This window comes from Sprattus sprattus (assembly GCF_963457725.1).
Source record: "Sprattus sprattus genome assembly, chromosome: 1".
NCBI classification, from domain to species: domain Eukaryota; kingdom Metazoa; phylum Chordata; class Actinopteri; order Clupeiformes; family Clupeidae; genus Sprattus; species Sprattus sprattus.
This window is the reverse complement of record NC_137920.1, coordinates 66,469,697-66,487,759: the sequence shown is the minus strand read 5'-3', so window position 1 is coordinate 66,487,759 and position 18,063 is coordinate 66,469,697. Positions and strand designations below refer to the sequence as shown.

General features: G+C 42.4%; 1 protein-coding gene across 1 annotated transcript in view; it reads left to right on the top strand.

Moving 5' to 3' along the window:
• The first annotated feature begins 13,267 nt into the window (after positions 1-13,267).
• gdpd5a (glycerophosphodiester phosphodiesterase domain containing 5a) overlaps positions 13,268-18,063 on the top strand; it is an 18,647-nt gene continuing 13,851 nt past the window's right edge. Inside the window, exons 1-2 of the mRNA XM_080839799.1 lie at positions 13,268-13,390; positions 17,829-17,932. Of these exons, the coding sequence (XP_080695925.1) occupies positions 13,274-13,390; positions 17,829-17,932 (221 nt within the window). The 5' untranslated portion in view covers positions 13,268-13,273. The remainder of the gene's footprint in view (positions 13,391-17,828; positions 17,933-18,063) is intronic.

The following is an 18,063-nucleotide window of genomic DNA, read 5'->3' as shown; positions in this document are numbered from 1 at the left end:
GACTCGACTTAAACAACAAATTGCCTTTCAAACTTTATACTACAGTGTGTATGTGAGAAGCTATGATCTTCAGTTCAGCAACAGCTTCACTGTACAAAAATGATACGTCATAGTTAGTAGATCATCAGATCTAAGGATGCCATGTCTTGGGCCATTAAAATATTAAAATACCACTTGAAGTGTTTCCTCCCCCTTAAAATAAAACAACAGATTGCAATTCTGACTCTGCACTCCAGTGGTTTCAGTCCTACCTTTCTGGCAGAATTGAATATGTCTTACTGGGAAGGTGCAAGTCCAGACTGCTCCCTGTCTCCTTTGGTGTTCCGCAAGGGTCGGTCCTCGGCCCCATCCTCTTCATTATTTACGTGCTCCCCTCGGTCATGTCATCAGCAGACATAAGATGTCTTTCCACTGTTATGCTGACGACACACAGCTTTACATCAAAACTGCCCCAAGCCCCAATACTGCCATGTCATGTCTCACCGCCTGTCTTGGGGAGATAAATGCATGGATGAGCAACAACTTTCTCCAGCTAAACAGTAGCAAAACTGAAGCCCTTCTTGTAGGCACTCCACATCAGGTTCAGTCATCCTCCATAACTCATCTCACCTTCGACGGCCAGGTCATACCCCTCTCCTCAACAGTCACTAATCTTGGAGTTAGGTTTGACCCTCACCTGACCTTTAAAGACCATATAAAACACCTGTGCAAAACCTGCTAAATCTAAAAAACTCTGGGATCACTGGCAAGAACATCCAGAAGCTGCAATACATCCAAAACAGCGCTGCCAGGATCCTGATGAGAGTCCGGAAATATGAGCACATAACACCGATATTACACTCACTACACTGACTACCTGTCTCTTTCCGGATTGACTACAAAGTCCTCATACTCACCAATGCATGCATAAATGGGCATGCACCTCCCTACCTGCAAGAACGAATTACTCCCAAAACCCCAACCTGCACCCTCAGATCTGCAAACAGCTTGCTCCTCTGCGTCCCCAACACCATGGGCGACTGGGCCTTTTGCCCGGCAGCGCAACGCTTATGGAACAGCCTCCCTGACCACCTAGGGCAACGCAGACGCTTGACTCCTTTAAAAATGGACTAAAAACTATTTATGCTTATGTTTACTACTTTTATTTTATTTTGTATGCTATTATAATAGTTTGTTTCTACTATGTTAGCACTCTGAGATTATTTTGAATGAAGAATGCGTTACAAATAAAATGCATTATTATTATTCAACCTTTGCCTGAAAACTTTGACATGAAACACATTAACTATTATACTTTAGCATTCACTGAATTAACTACAGTAACAACCTTTTGAAGAAAAGTATTTAATCCCTCATAGTTTAGAGTTCACACTATAGCAGTTAACTGCCAAAACTGCTGAGAAAAGGTATAAGATGTGTAGTACCCTTAGATATTGGTTTAACGTTGAGGTAGGGGTCAGGTGAAGAAGGTTGGTTAAGAGTAAAATGTCAAGTAGCTTAGTAATTGAAAGAAAGGTTTAGATTTCAGGTACTATATAGTGATTTTAGGTGACTTGTCTGTATGTTTGTAAAAGTTGATAACAGTTGATAAAAAATATATACAGAAAGCTTTCTAATGAATTACTGCAGATAGCATCCCCTGGTGGATGATTAGAATTACATTTGATTAATTAACACTTAGTAAGTTACTTATATGTTTGTGTTGTATGGTTTGAAGAGGGAAATATCCTTGTAGTTGTTCATTATTGTCATTGTCATTCGTCACTGTAACATTATTATAATATTAATATAACATCTATCAGCAAATCTGGCCCAGAGACACAGGCCTTCCACTAGGTGTCGCCAAATGCAAGGTCATCCCTTCAGCCATGAATGCTTTGCAGTGCACTACCATAGCCTCTTCGACTGGGACTTCTGTCTCAGGAAAGAACCTTCTGAAAGCTTAAGGTGTGGAGGGTTTTTACTGCCTTTAAAGCTTCTTCTTTACACGGAGAAAATAGGTGTGGTTTGTGTTGTTTGTTGGCATAACCCCATGGATGGACCACCCATCACTCACCTGTCAAGCCAGAACCCATTAAGGCTAATGAGAAATTATCTATATAACTCATAAATAATATACATTTAAATAATTTAGAGATGGATTAAGTGAAATGATCTTGCTGGAAAATGGCTGGATAATCTCACTGTGTATAGCAATGCCTGACAATAGCTGCCTGCAGTGTGATTTGAACTTCAGTGTCTGTCTACTGGAAGTGGACAGACAGGCAGGCACTGTTGAAGGCTGCATAAGATTAGGACGTTACATAATCCCCTGGGTAAAGGGTTAATCTCCACGAGTCATTCTAGGAATAGAGCTGTTGGATTGCTCTGGCCTTCCTGTAGTTTGACTAATGACTGTCCATCTTGACGGTGCTCAAGGAGTTGATTGCCTTGACTTTGAGTGTCCGAAACAGTCATGTTTTCAATTCTCAGTGATTCCAAATGGATAATGTAAAGGCCAAATCATTGTAAATAAATATGTTAATTTCCATGCTGAACTATGTGTGGTCTACTGTATGACATTTTATGGGCTATGGTCTAGGGAAATTATGGATTTGACATGCCAATGGCATTTAAACATTTGAATGCTGTAAGAAATAGAAAAAAAAATGCGCACTCGTGTGCCTAAATTTGTAAGTAATAAAAAAGTCTACATGATGTCAGCAACCTAAACCTCCGCACGGGTGTCCGAGTATTTGACAATCCCTCTACTGTACAATCTTGCCAGGGTTTTTTGGGATTGACTGAATTTGTAACCACAATTGCAGTCATTTTGACACATTTATTTATTCTTTTCTTTCTTTGTATTTCCTGCGGGAATTCCTAAAAATGATGCCACCAAAATTTTGCTGTGAGAATTCTCAAATATTTAGGTTAGACTTGCAGTGATTTTTTTTGGGGGGGGGGGGGGGGGGTAGTAATAGTTACACGCAATTGCAATTGCAATCCTTGAATTTGCGCGAATTTGTGCAAATGCATGATCGCAAAATTGCACGAGGGACTGATTTGACTAGTGTCCCTCTGGTGGTGACCGGGCTCTCGCAACTGCCCCGCCTCCGCCCACACGTTTTCAGATGGGATTAGTCTCTCATTTCGGGAGTTGTGCGCCTGATGAATCACAGTTCTGCAGAAGGACACTTTTTGGAAACACTGGAAAACTACCCAGAAGTGACCGTAAGGAGGATACAAACACTGACAGCTGATTTTATATTACACTTAACGTTGCATGTTCGAGCGATCTGAAAATGAGAGATTCGTTTTGATAGTCCAAGTCGTTACGAACTTCTGTCTGACAGTTTAACATTTAGTTATTATTCGAACTACAAAACGTCGGTTTAGTGTAACTTCATAGGAGGACTGTCCTTAAAACTTACGGAAATCTGTCAGTTTGTTTCACTAGTTTTGGTAACCTTGTGTGAAGAGGATTAAGCAGGTGTGTAGGTGAGTGTTGACAGTCTACGCATGTTTGGGGATTAACGTCCATTACCTTGCAGTGACACATTGTTATGCCTCAGATCGCGCACCGATCACACACAAACACAAACACACACACACACACACACACACACAGACAAAAACTCTCAAACAAAGATTCGTATTTTTCATGACCATGGCAGATGGGGTCTGTGTGAAATCTCTGAGAGGTATCTGGTCTGAAGACGCCACTTGGCATGTGGAGGCTCAGAGACCTGTGACCTGGGTTTCTTACCAGCTTTCTAAGGCTTAGGAGATCTCTAGTCAGCAGATCTGAGAATATTCATCGAACACTTGGCAGAGTTTGCTTGTGTCCAGCCTTTCACTGTGCTGTGTGGGGTGTAACATTTGAAAGTGGCAGTGAGGCGCCATTGAACCATAACAGTGTGTTGCACAATATACCATGGCTTCTGAAAACACTCCTGGTTTTCCTACACTTGAATATCCACGCATTTTAGAGCTTCAAATAAAACAGTGACCAAAATGACAGCTACTTTTTATTTACAGCACAGTACAACTCACTAAACTCACACATCACGTGCAGTAAAGGAAGAACGCCAGACTACTGATGCAGCCCCTGACTTTGGAGAGAGCGGTCCCCAGTCTCCAGTGTCTGCACAGAGCTGTCTCAGAGTGCGACACTGTCATAGGACGAGTCCTGTGGAGGGGGACAACAAACACGTGCACACACACACACACGCTGGTCAGCGGTCAAACGTCTGGGCGCTCCAATAGAAGGATGTTTTTCTCTTTCATGAGGTCCAGACCAAAGCTCCTCTGAGTCTGTGGCTTGTTTTCCTGTCTCTCCAAGACAACTGGTTTAGTCAGGGTTTGTTTTGCTAAGCCTCATAAACAGACTAAACAGGGTGAAACAGGCTAAACAGGAATGGCTTAAATAGAAATATGACTTTGTACAAGATCATAATCTTGACATAGCTGTTGTGAGAAGCCCACTGAAGTGGTCTCAACCACTTGAGGAGCAACTTGATAGTAATTGTATCTGTGAAATGATGCTTTTGTCATTTCTGTTGTCATTTAGGTAAGATATGGCAAGAGCAGCCTCAGTAGGCATGGGTCGTCTGTTATCTCACTGCAATGTAACTCTGAGATCTCACTGTAATGTATCCCTGATATCTCACTATAACGTAACTCTGATATCTCACTGTAACGTAGCTCTGAGATCAGACTGTAATGTATACCTGGTATCTCACTGTTACGTAACTCTGATATCTCACTGTAACGTAACTCGGATACCTCCCTCTAACCTAATGAAAGAGCTGAGAGTAAACGCCCTCTCTGTACTGTCAGGTGGGCACAATGTTTCAGCACCTCGCTTTAGAAACGAGTTGTTAAAGGGGTGACGTCAGTTTGTATTCAGGTTTCAGCATTGTGGGTGTCATTATCAACACTTGTAGTGTGCCTGTCTGTTTCTACAGAGGTTCTGTTCCCAGGTAAAGCTGGTTATTAGGTGATCTGATGGCTCCAGAGGTCTAATCAAGGTCGGGGACATTTTGTTGAGTTCGTGGTGACCCCCATCTCCATTTGTAATACGAACAGTGATATGAATGGCAGTGTTATGAAAGGCAGGGTAAACCCCACCTTCTCCATGCAGACCCTGTTATGAGGCCCAGTTGGCCCGACCAGCTGGCAGTGCTCCATCAGAACCAGTGCTTTGAGATCTCTCCCTGGGGCTCAGGAATCTACCCTGGTTCTGCCAAACCACATCTCAGCCCAGTTTATGCCAGGGTTAGTTTGGAAATGACCGACGTAGACGTGTGTTTAAGACTTGTTTTTGTGTGAGTGCTGTTAATCAGTGATATTTGGGTGCTGCTCTAGGTCATGAATGAGAAAAAGGTCTTTTCATTTGAATTCAGCTATAACAATGTGGATGCAGTGTAGCACATTTGGAGTTGTTTCATATAAACAAATCCCTATCTGCCTCATCTCAATGTAGATTTGACACGCAGGGGTAAGAGACTTGTTAAGAATATGTCAAGCATATTGCCAATGTCCAATTAACTGTACAAAAGGCTGGGATCAAGACCAGTATCAAAATAACCTTCATAACTACATAGAGGAGAGGAGGGTTATTTATTTTATTTTATTTTAGATTTTTTTGTCAACGTTATGTTTGATATACGTTAATGCCTTTTTTAAGTTTTGGAGCCTTTTTCACTCAGGGGGACTGCCAATGGAAACTAGCCTTTTGGCTATAATTGGGTGCATTTACATTTGACTCTTTAATAATGTACACTGTCCCTCTTGATCAAATAAACAAACTGAAACTGAGACGGTCAACAGAAAGTGAATCATATTAATCAGAAGGCTAATCTGTAATGCAGAGACAGTTGCCATAATTCCTGAACAACTGCGGCACTTCCCTTTGGAGAGTACGGCAGACGTCTGTCCACTGTGACACTCAATGCTACAGTTGCATGCACATACCCTTGGTCTGTTTCAGGTCACTTACTCATGAAGCACTGTGTTATATGATGGGGATGAAAGTTCTGAACTTTAGTTCTGAACGATTGATCTTTGAAACGACAGAAGACAGTTTTTGTGTGTGATGATGATTCCCTGACCCTGACCCAGGCTGTTTTGGAAGAGCGTGTGTGTGTAACTGCCACTATTTCACAGGGTCTCTGTGACATGTTTGAGGCGAGCACCAAGTCTTTTGTGTGTGTGTGCGTGTGCGTGTGCGTGTGCGTGTGCGTGTGTGTGTGTGTGTGTGTGTGTGTGTAACTGCCACTATTTCACAGGGTCTCTGTGACATATTTGAGACGAGCACAGAGTCTTTTGTGTGTGTGTGTGTGTGTGTGTGTGTGTGTGTGTGCACGTGCGTTTGAAGTGCTTGTGTCTGTGTGTGTGTTTATATGTGTGTGTTTGTGAGTGTGTGTTTGTGTGTGTGTGTGTGTGTGTGTGTGTGTGTGTGTGTGTGTGTGTGTGTGTGTGTGTGTGTGTGTGTGTGAAGGTAAAATGGCAGTGATTGAATGCTTCTCTTTTCAGGGAACATCTGGCTCTCAGGTTCTCTGTTCCCATATCAAGGCCAGTTGAAATGCTGTTGCTAAGCACCCTATTAGACACATACATTAATGAGAAAGAGGATCATAAAATCAGGTTGCTTTAAAACAAAGCCTGAAAAAATAACAACATAATACAAGTTTGATGATGTAAATATTACGTAAGGTAATCTGCATTGTAGAGCAACTATTTAACTCCTGTGGGCTAACCAATGAAATTTTACATAATTCGATCACCTTTGCAAGATGAAATAAATGGAATCATCTATTTTATAAAAGGTTTCAGTCTGGAGAAATTCTTGCAGACTCTTCCTGGTGTAATTGTTACATTCCTTCTGAATCGCACTTCACTGCTGAGATTAGATGCGTTTATCCAAACAGACGATCAGTATTGTACAGTTAGACATTTCACCAGTATGCCTGGTAACAGGGCAAAGCTGTGCAGATTAAAGCCACTGTAAGCTTTGAAGTTTTTTAGAATACTTCAGCTAGCTGCAGTGGTGTAACGTAGTAACGACGGGCCTAGGTGCAGGCTATTATGACTGCCTAGACAGTGGCATAAGGCTGTGGTTCCCAAACATTTTACAGTCCCGTACCCCATGTTCGTAACTGCCGCTGCCGCCGCCACGCCCCCTCCCCCTGCGCAGATATTCAGCCTACAACACTTAAAACTGTGAAATTGTCAGGGTATGTCACTAACTGCCACACCCCCTCCCCCTCAGCAGGCAGATATTCAGCGACTTGGCTATACAAACTATTTAGATTGACATAAATTTGTCTACGGACCCCGGCCACAGGCCCTTCAAGACCCACAGGCCCAGGTGCAGCCGCACCTGCTGCATCCCCTATAGTTACGCCCCTGGCCAGCTGGCTTCATATGCTTACATCGCCATCGTTATCACTATAGCTGTTCTGAAAGCCAGAAAACACTTTGGGACTTGTGATCAGTAAGTAAATATATGGTCCAGCTATCTTAACCACTCTGGAGACTTCCAAAGAACCGAGGTTGGAATTATCTTTCATATGCATGGCACATTCAGGAGATGGGGTGGCTAAGTGAGGTACGAGGAACTTCACGGACAGTGGCTTTAAGTAACACTGCCAGGTAGTCACATGTTCTCTCTACATACCAGAGAATGTCTTGGTGTTGTGCAATGGTGATGATGATGGTGACACTCATGATGATTGTGATGATCAGGATGAGGGTAATGACAACGACAATGATGATGATGATGACGACAATGATGATGATGATGGTGATGACAATGAATATTATGATGATGGTGATGACAATGATGATGATTATCATGACGCTGGTAAAGATGACAATGATGATGACGATGGAGATGATTCATAGAGACAGGGAAAGGGGTGAGAGAGTTGATCAAAAATACCCAGATAACTAAAGTCTAGCTCTTCTCAGCACAGCAGGAGACGGAGCGCACAGTCAGTGATCCTGCAGCTCTGTCGTGCGTTGATGGCTGATGGCATCCCACTGCTTACTGGCTCTACTGAGCAAGGCTTCATTAAACTGATCACTCCAGCATTAAGATCCTGATAAGGGTGTTTGTTTGAAAAAAAACTATGGGTTTAGCATTGACACCGCACAAACCACAAATCAAACTTTAAAAGGTGGGCATTTTCTGACATGATTTGAATAATTTTGCTTATATTGCTCCGTGCATGGTCCCCATGCAAATATGACTGCCATCTAACTAACAAAACCGGCCAACTGACACCCTTTCTTGGGTTGTTGACTGGGGGTCGCGGGACAACCAGATGGCCAGACACGAGTGAGTGTTATCTCTCTCAAACAGGAGCATTTGTCCTCAAGGTGTGAGACCCACGCAGGAAGCCATGTTACACAGAGATAACAGCCTAGAGGGCTAAATGTGTTGTTTAGCTCGAGGCCAGTGTGATTACAATGTCACATCCCAAATGCGTTAAGATCTATAAATAGTGTGTCTGGTATTGTTGTTGTTTTGGTAATGTGAAGCCCTTTGATTGAGGTCACTGTCTCTATTGTTTAGGCTTTTTTCCTCTCTCTCAATTAGTTGAAGTGAAACCACTCCTATACCTTTGCTGTGTGAATCCTAGCGGAAGGGTCTTTTGGAGGATAAGCTCACATGTTGAAAAATATGCTATCCCATGGAGTAGCTTCATCAACTTGAGAAAAGATCTTATGTCTTTCAGACATGAAACTTATTTTATTTGTTAAAGCTCAGAGTAGAGTTTGACAGACTGCTTAAAGTGTTCGATACAAGGTTCTAAGACCTCCAAGACACCAAAACAATTGACTATGTGTACGACTCCTGTTTGGGCTCATGATTCATGGAGCCTGTGGTTGGGTGTGCTTTAACACTGCATCGTGTGCAACTCTGCTGAGAAGAACCAGGGAAAAGAGAGAGGAGTGAAGGAGATGGACATAGGTCATGTAGTCACCAGGGAAAAGAGAGCGAGAGCGAAGGAGATAGACAGAGGTCATGTAGTCACCAGGGAAAAGACAAAGAGAGAGCTATGGAGATGGACATAGGTCATGTAGTCACCAGGGAAAAGAGAGAGAGAGCGAAGGAAATTGTTACGACCCTGGCGGGTCTAGGCCCCGCCCTGAAGTATGTGCATGCCTGTTCTGTCTTCTCTATTACAGGTGATTGGAGACAGGTGTTGCAGGTGATGGGAGACAGGTGGAGCTGATTGAATGGGCTACAAAAGCCCTGATCTGCCGGCAGTCGAGAGAGCTTTTTGGTTACCTGGATTTGCGTATTGGATAGAGATTGGATTGTGGAGTTCGTTGTATAGGATTGGATTGTGGATTGTCGTTGGCGTCGTTTGTTTTGCTTTAACCTTGTACTGACTTTACACTACATCTTTTGTTTCTATTTCACAACACTGACATTCACCACACGTTTTGCTTATAATTACTAGATACTTATATATTTGTAACCGTTAATGAATAACGTATATATCAATATTATGATATAAATTCTGCGTGGACTCCCCTTTGTGTTCGTGCCTTGAGCCGGTACGTTACAAGATGGACATAGGTCATGAAGTTACCAGGGAAAAGAGAGAGACGGGCAGCCGCTTGCCTTATATTGTGATCTGGGCCCACTGGAGCACCAGCCGGATCGAACAGGGACTGGATCAGAGCCTGACACGAGCCAGACCAGGATCAGGGCTCAGCTCTCTGTACTCCCTGTGCCCTTACGGACTGAAGCAGTTGTGTGGATGCATGGCTGCATGCACTGCTGCAGGTCTGTGGATGCATGGCTGTATGCATCCATGCGTGTTTTAGAGTGTGTTTGGTGGTGAATGTATTTGTGGTTTAACACGGAAATAATATTGCTGTTCAGAGGGCGTGATGTGTTTACATTACTGGCGTTTTGTTTTCCAGAGCCTTCTCAGTGCTACGCCATTCGTAAGATATACCTTAAGATGTACCTTAACTGTTCAAGGTGTTTCCCAGAACATCTTTAACTGTTATGTATCTTCTCTGAGAGATCTTTTTGCAAGCTTGGTCTGGACCACTGTTACTCATACCGTCACAAAGTTTTCAGATCAACGTTTTAGAGTGTCTGGATGTATGCACTGACTGCGATGGAAGACCAAGATATGTTGCATTACATTGTGGGCTTTGTTGAATTGAACGGTAAACATCTGTGTGAAATTAATCAGCTGAATTTTAATCCCTTGTAAATGCATATCTTTGAATATATTCAAGAGTACAACAATCCTTATTTGGAGCTATTTCAATTTTGACTTGTATAGTATTTCTTGTTGATGTTTCATCTGATAATAATGATCACCAGCGCTACAATCTGACTCATGCTCAGCATAAACATGCTTGCTCAAATCTACGTCAATAACAATAATAAATAATCAATAATCAATAATTAAATCCAGAAACATGGATTCAGCCTCTTAAGGTGTACCTAGAAGGCTTCTCTCAGGGGAACTCTGAAGAGATGTTTCAGGACAGCTTAGGTAAAGTATACCTCTCAAGTCTTCTCGTAAAACACTAAGAGACACTGCGACTGGGAAACACGCCCCAAGGGCTTGGAGAGACACAGACAGTGGGATCCAGCAGAGCAGCCATGTCTGTAATAGTAAATTGTAAATTATTTTTATATTATATTTATTCTTTCCTTCACTTCCTACACTCGTTTTTGGTACGCCTCATTTCAATTAGTGTAAGAAATTAGTCACAGATCTCCATAGCAAGCGAAATTGGCAATCCGTTATTCATTCAGTGTTGCTAGGTTCCACATTTTGTGAGGAGATCCAGCACCACAGGCTTTTAAATATAAATATAGTTTAACAGGATAAGTTGCCATTGCTCCTGCTGTGTTTTTTCTTCAGATGCTCACGCTTACCTATCCTGGTTACATGTATGTTCTATAGGAAAAGCAGGGCAGATTTTTTTATACAGCATATTTCATACACACAGGCAATTCACTGTTCTTTACAGAATTAAAAGCAAAATGAACGAATAAAGACAAAGATAATAACATAATTGCCGTGTAGGCAATTGGCATCTGCCAGTTCTGCATGGCAATACTATAAAACCATGTTTAGAATTATTGGAGTTCTCATGGCAAACTCTATAAAGTATTTAAACTGTTAATGAACAGTTTTCAAAATGCATACAGAAGTAATAGGCCTGAATCATTGACGTGCGACCGCAGGGATTGCAACACAGTGACTAAATTAATTCTGTAGTTGTGAGCGTGCAAAAAAATTGTGAAGTCTTAAGAGGAAAAATGTCTGCTGTCAAGCTAAGACATTTTTGTCTGTTCCCAAGACGACCGCCATTATTACAGTGAACGTCCCCCTGTGTGATAGAGATGTCAAGCTGTGTTTCTTTTTAGGGTCTTGTTTTTAATACCAGTCTTCAGGCTGATTGATGTGTCTGTAGGCCAGCAGTGTTGTGCCGTGGATGTGGGTGCCATGCAGTGGAGTGACTGCGTATCAGGAGGTAGAAGAGGCGTTCAGCAATCGGAAGGCTGCTAGTTCAATCCTGACTCCTCCTCTGTAGCCTCTGCTGTCGGTGTGTGAATGGGTTGATAGTTGCAGGAACTTGTGGAAAACTCACCCCTTGGAGTTTCATAGATAAATAGATGGATAGAAAGACACTTTATTGATCCCACAGGAATATTTAGGAGAAAGGTTGTGAACAGTGTATTCATGTATTTCACCTGTCAACCTGTTCTAAAGCAACTTTGCTGACCTTGAGGTTTTATGTTGTATCACACATTGGGTTTTTTTAGCCTAAATGTCAACAACAGAATGATCACTTGGTTAAAGCTTGCATAAAGTGGAAAATGTGGGCAAGTTTTGATGATTTGGACACTGGTCAAGCTTGCATGGTGTGGGTGGAATACAAGCAAGTAGTTTCACTGGCTGCACTTAATCTGTATTTAAATCACATGGATGACCACAACAATACATCAAGATCAGGATGTTGACAATCAGTACTGGTGGAATAGCAAACATCAGAGTTATTGGGAAATTTGAGCAAAAAGTATAACTAACCTTAGCAACTCCATGAGAGCTTACTCCCAAGGGCTTCACTGCTATACTACATGAAGAAGTTTACTCCTACTACTACTACTACTACTGCTACTACTACTACTACTACTACTACTACTGCTACTACTACTACTACTACTACTACTACTTCTACTACTAATTCTACTGCAATATGGTTCAGGAGGTCACTGTAAAATGTGATAAGTTGAGTTTACTTAAAGGAATCCAGGAAACCAGTTGACTTGAACAAGTCAAGTAAATTGAAATAGAATTTCCAAGTTAGGTTTACTGTATGTCTACAATGAAGGGTATACAGTAAACCAAACTTGGAAATTCTATTTCAATTTACTTGACTTGTTCAAGGCAACCGGTTTCCTGGATTCCTTCAAGTAAACTCAACTATAGGATTTTTACAATTGGAAGGTTGCAAGTGTCGAAGTGTCCCTAAATCAAGACCCTGAAACCCCAACCGCCCCTGAATGTGCAGGTCAGCACCTTAGATAGTAGCCTCCACCATCGGTGTGTGGATATATAGATGTCTGAGGCGCTTTGAGTGCCCTATGAGTAGAAATGCAGTCCATTTACCATTTACCCTGGAAAAGGCTTCATTGCTATATAACATTTAGAAGTTTTACCTCTGTTTTTGTTAACTGTGAAAAAGGAGAGTGGGTAGCAGCCATTTGCTGTGCTGCTGATTGCAGTCTAGGAGGAGATGTTTAACATGTTCATTAACACGTCTATGGGGCTTCTGCCCTTGAGTTCAGGCCTGTGTGAAGTGACGGGGCCTGTGATTCCTGTTTAATTACAGACATTATCTCCCCCCAACAAAACAGCTAAAAATGGCAGACCATCTGTTGTTTCGTCATCAGCGCGTCCACGCAGTGACAAATACGTGCTCGTGCTTCTATGCTCAGAAAGGCCATTTATATTTGTCTTTCACAGCTTTGAGGGATAGTCTGCCCTCTTCGCCAGCTGGAAACAGAAAATAAATGTAAACAACAATCAACCCATCAAGTTTTGAGAACTGAAGAATTGCTCTCATTGGCATGTATGTCTCTCTCTCTCTCTCTCTCTCGCTCTTCTTCCTCTCTCTCTTTCTGTCTCCCTCTCTCTGTCTTTCTCTCTGTCTCTATCTCTATCTCTCTGTTTGCAGGCGTCGTTGTTGGTTGTGGGATGCAAACTCAGTGGTGCGCATCTGGGACTGAGGGAGGATGGTGAAGCACCAGCCCTTGCAGGTCTATGAGAGACAGCTGTGCTTGTCCTGTCTCACCGGGATCTACGGTTGCCGCTGGAAACGCTACCAGCGCTCCCACGATGACACCACCAAGGTACCGACCCCCGGGCCTCTACCCGTTACCGACTATTGCACAAAACTTTACACATCAAAAGGAATGCATGTTATTTCGGCATCGATATCTGTATGAGCGTCAGTATTTGTTTGGCTTGTGCTGAGATGGGCTTTCTATGTTGCAGTGTACTATCAAGGTCACTGTGTGGACAACCATGTTTTGTTTGCAGGGATTCCTAGTTCACTTCTAAATTTCCTATCAAATAATCTTGGTTTCGGTCACAACAGTGACAATGTATACAATGGGGGGGGGGGGCCTAGGGAAATAGGGAAGACCTTTAGGTTTCCATTTCAAGGCATACACAATAGCTTTGCTATTCACGTAGGTTCAGCCACTGTACACTGTACATTGACTAAGCATGGCAATCATATCTGTTTGCCCGAATAGACTCACTCCCGGGCAGGGAATCAAAGCTAATGCTCTTTCCTTGAAATCCTGTATCGATAAGTAGGTGTTGCGCTCGGAGAACATCCTTACCTGCCCTTTACCGCGGGCAACAGGTCCAAGAGATTTAAGCCGAGCAGTTCACTGCTCTTAACCACTGCCACTACAGAAGAATTTGCACATTTGCACAAGAATGTCTTTTTTATCACACTTTACTGTTACCCAACTCTTAACTGTATTACCTGTACTTAGAATACTTTTTTGCTGTTTTACTGTACTAACCGTACTTACACCACTTACTAATTATTATATTACTAATACCTCATTCACTTCTTTTTACTTATTACCACCACTAATACTTACACCTGCACTTTATATATTTCACATTTATATATTTCACATCTATCTACACTTCCTACCTCAATTGCTGCTAGTCGCAATTCTGTTCTTTTTTCATACCCAACTCTTACTGTATCTTATTTATTCAATTATTCCACTTTACATATGCAAATACTCTGCACTTTATTGCTATTTTATTGCACTTCTGGTTAGATGCTAAACTGCATTTCGTTGTCTCAGTACCTGTACTCTGTACAATGACAATAAAGTTGAATCTAATCTAATCTAATCTAAAAAAAGAACACGGAGGTCTTTTTTAAGGCATGCTCCCATAGGGCTCAGATACACATACACGTTTTTGTAAAAACGGGACGCGAGCAAATGCATTGATTCCTATGGTACGGCGCGTTTAAAGCGTGCGCCCCTTCTCCACCACGCGTTGCGTCTTTGAAGCGTTTTTTAGGTGCGCTTAAAAGTTGAACTATTCTCAACTTTCCAGCGCAAGGCAGGGAAGCGCACCGCTTCTGTTTTGGCCGCCGCACTTTGCCAAGGCGTTACTGAAGCGTTTCTGCCTGAAAAAAGACGCGTATGTGTATCTGAGCCCATAAGCAGCAGGCACAGCATATACTGGCTATATTAGGCTGAGGAAATGACACTGGTTAGTTCATGAGTAATCAGAGGTTTGAGTTTTATTCACATGCAGTGTAGAAAGTTTTCACTTCTTTGTATTTGTACAGAGCACCAAGCACCTTGTTCCTCTGAGTAAAAGCTACATTTTCAATGTGAACAATTTGTGTATGCAAACATATTGTCTATGTAAGCCCTGGGTAGTAATGTCCGCATACCTGTGGTAGGGGTAGGAAACTCAGCATGATCAGAAAGGCAGGCGAGTGCGCTGCTGGAATTTAATTAACCTCTATGCTTACAGAGGGGTTAAAGACAGTATTCAGTACCCACTGGTGCTGTATCTGTGGTCCAAAGTGTCTTTCTGTGATTGCCCAAAGGATAGGTACAATCTGCACTGTCATACTGAGTGCGGCATGCATTGAAAATGTATTATTTATTTAAAAAAAGGCAATTTAAACATACTCATTTGTTGACTCCATTTTCACTTACTGTTTAATCTTAACCCAATTGCACAGTGATGATGTCCTGTGGATGTGTTTATATTTTATAGCAGCTAGCATCAGTTAGCCTTGTTTGACAGTGAGTGTGTTTGCAGAAATACTTAAAGGTATTAGGCTAACACTGATCCGTGTATTTACCCGTGTATTTATAAACACATTGGGCCTTCTTACTCTGAATGAAGACACTTCTACGCCTTACTGATTCTGTCCGTAATCCACACATTTTACTTCTTTAGTCAGGCACATTTCTCTTCATGAGTGACATCACTTTATCATATACTCCATTACTTGTAGATAAGAGTTCCATCAGCTGAGGCCATTGTGAAGTAAGTTATCGTAGCACATAAAATGCATTCAGTCTTTGAGCAAAAGTCTTTGTGTTTTTGGAAACATGCAAACTCTAGAACTCTAGTGTGGTCTAAAGTTATTTGACCTACACAGCACCTTCAGCTGCTCAGGGAAGCTTATATTTTTAGAAATGCTGCTTCTCATCTTCAGAGGTGTGTGTGTGTGTGGGCTCATCTTTAGAGGTGTGTGTGGCCTCACTTGAAACATAAACAGAACCCTGATGATGTTTACTTCAGCGTCTCTGCGTCTTGTCCCAAGAGGTTGGACTTTAGTCACGTGACCACCCCCACTTACTCTCTCCCCTTGCCCCGGGCGACCTGGGAGCCAGTTAAATATGATCCTTCTTATGCTGGTCAGCTCCTCCTACTCAACACACACACACACACACACACACACAAACACACACAGGGCTGGATTTACATTGGGGCTAAGGGGAATTTAAGCCACAGGGCCCGCAGGCTGGTAGTACGCTGGTTGACAGAGGAAGTAGGCCAGATCGGTTCAGTGTAAATTTGTAGTCAATTGGCTGAACCTTTCTATCTACTCATAGGCTCCTCTGGAGCAGAATTCTGCCAGCTGTCTAGAGTTTTTCTTAGTTAGGCCTGCCAATCATTATTAGTTATTATTAGTTATTATCACACTATTATTAGTTTATGAACATAGCTGAGGTTGCCAAATGTCAACATCACCAAGTCCCATAATCTAGCTCACTGATATTAGCAAGCATGGGCTGATACTGGATTTGTTTATCTGTCCATATCTAGGTCAAAAACACAAACTACTTCTAGGATTAGCACTTCTCTTTGGGGTGTTGGGGGATCATGAGAGCTGTTAACCCCATCTGTCAACATGACGGATTGTTTGTACCTAGTCACATCTTTTGGCAGTTAAACCGACAATACATTATGCTGCCATTTAAAATATGGCCAACTGATTGTAGGTGTTGGTCAGTGTCAGAATGCATTATGCAATGTCCTTGGGGATTGTCAGGCTAACATAATGCAAGGTTATATCTGGTTGGTAACACCTGTAGTCCTCTGTAGCAGAATAACACACACACACGCACACGCACACACACACACACACACACGCACACGCACACGCACACGCACACGCACACGCACACGCACACGCACACACACACGCACACACACACGCACACACACACACACACACACACACACACACACACACACAAACACACACTCACACACTCGTGCACACACACACACACTCACACACACACACACACACACACATCCACTCTCTCCTCCTGTTACGACACCAGGCTTGCCTCCCTCTGACTCCTGGTTGTAGGTGTTTAGTGGGAGAAGGTACGCCTATTCATCTTAAAGCAAGCAAGCGGAATGCTGACTCCCGCCCAGCACCATGTTCTAAATCTGTCCTACCGCCAACAGCGGAATGAGACGCTGGGTAAAAATGATTAATTTTCTCCCGAAATGAAATATTTATGAAACTCCGAATAGAGGTCATTAAAGTTTGATGTTTCGTCTTTGTCACTGAAAAATGTCTCTGCCTTATTTTTAAACCCTCATCAGGCATGATGTCTGCACCCTCCCTGTTAGATTGACTTCTCTATTAATAGAGCTGAACTGGGTAAAGAGATCCAGGAGAGTTGCCAGTCCTATTGTCAGTGTAAACTCCCTGAAGCCTGTGTAGCTCTTACCTCTCCAAGGTGTCAGTCCTGAGCACTGGGCCTTATATGGCAAGAACAGGCACATGTATTTGTATGTTTAAAAGCCAGAGAACAAAGGTAATATGCAGAGATAGGGGGAGAAGAGGGAGAGAACAAGAAGAAGAAGATAGGGTTTCGGCAAAGCCTTTTAAGGCAAAGCAGCACAAGTGAGGCTTATTAGCTTAGCACGTGTTATTCACAAAATAATTTCAATGTGCTTTACATTGGTGTTTGGAAGGCCTAGATATACAAGGCCATACATAGCCACTCAAGAAATATGAAATAAACCAAACCGATCATGAAGCTTGTTGCCCAGCAACAACAATGAACTCACCCTGGGTTCACTTCACTTAAGCCTCCCGAAATTTGAAATAAGAAGAATACTTTTGGCGTATATCTAGTACACAAATGATAAGAAACACACCAGAACTTAAACATACAGTATGTAACATATATAAACATGCCTATTACGTGTGTTTACACCGCTACCTAAAGCATCTGCTGAACCTGTTTTTTCTTGCAGTGGGAAGGCACGTGGTTCTTCCTCTTGAGCTGCTCATTCTTCCTGCTCCTGGTGTGGGCTTACTTCTGGTGGGAGGCCCACAATGACTACAACGAGTTCAACTGGTAAGATGGAGTCCCAGCACCTCATCTGACTGCTCATATTCCCCAAGACAGCTTTTCTGCACTCTGTGCTGCATCTATATATTATATACATTTAAAGAGGACCTATTATGCCCATCTTCAATGTTCATCAT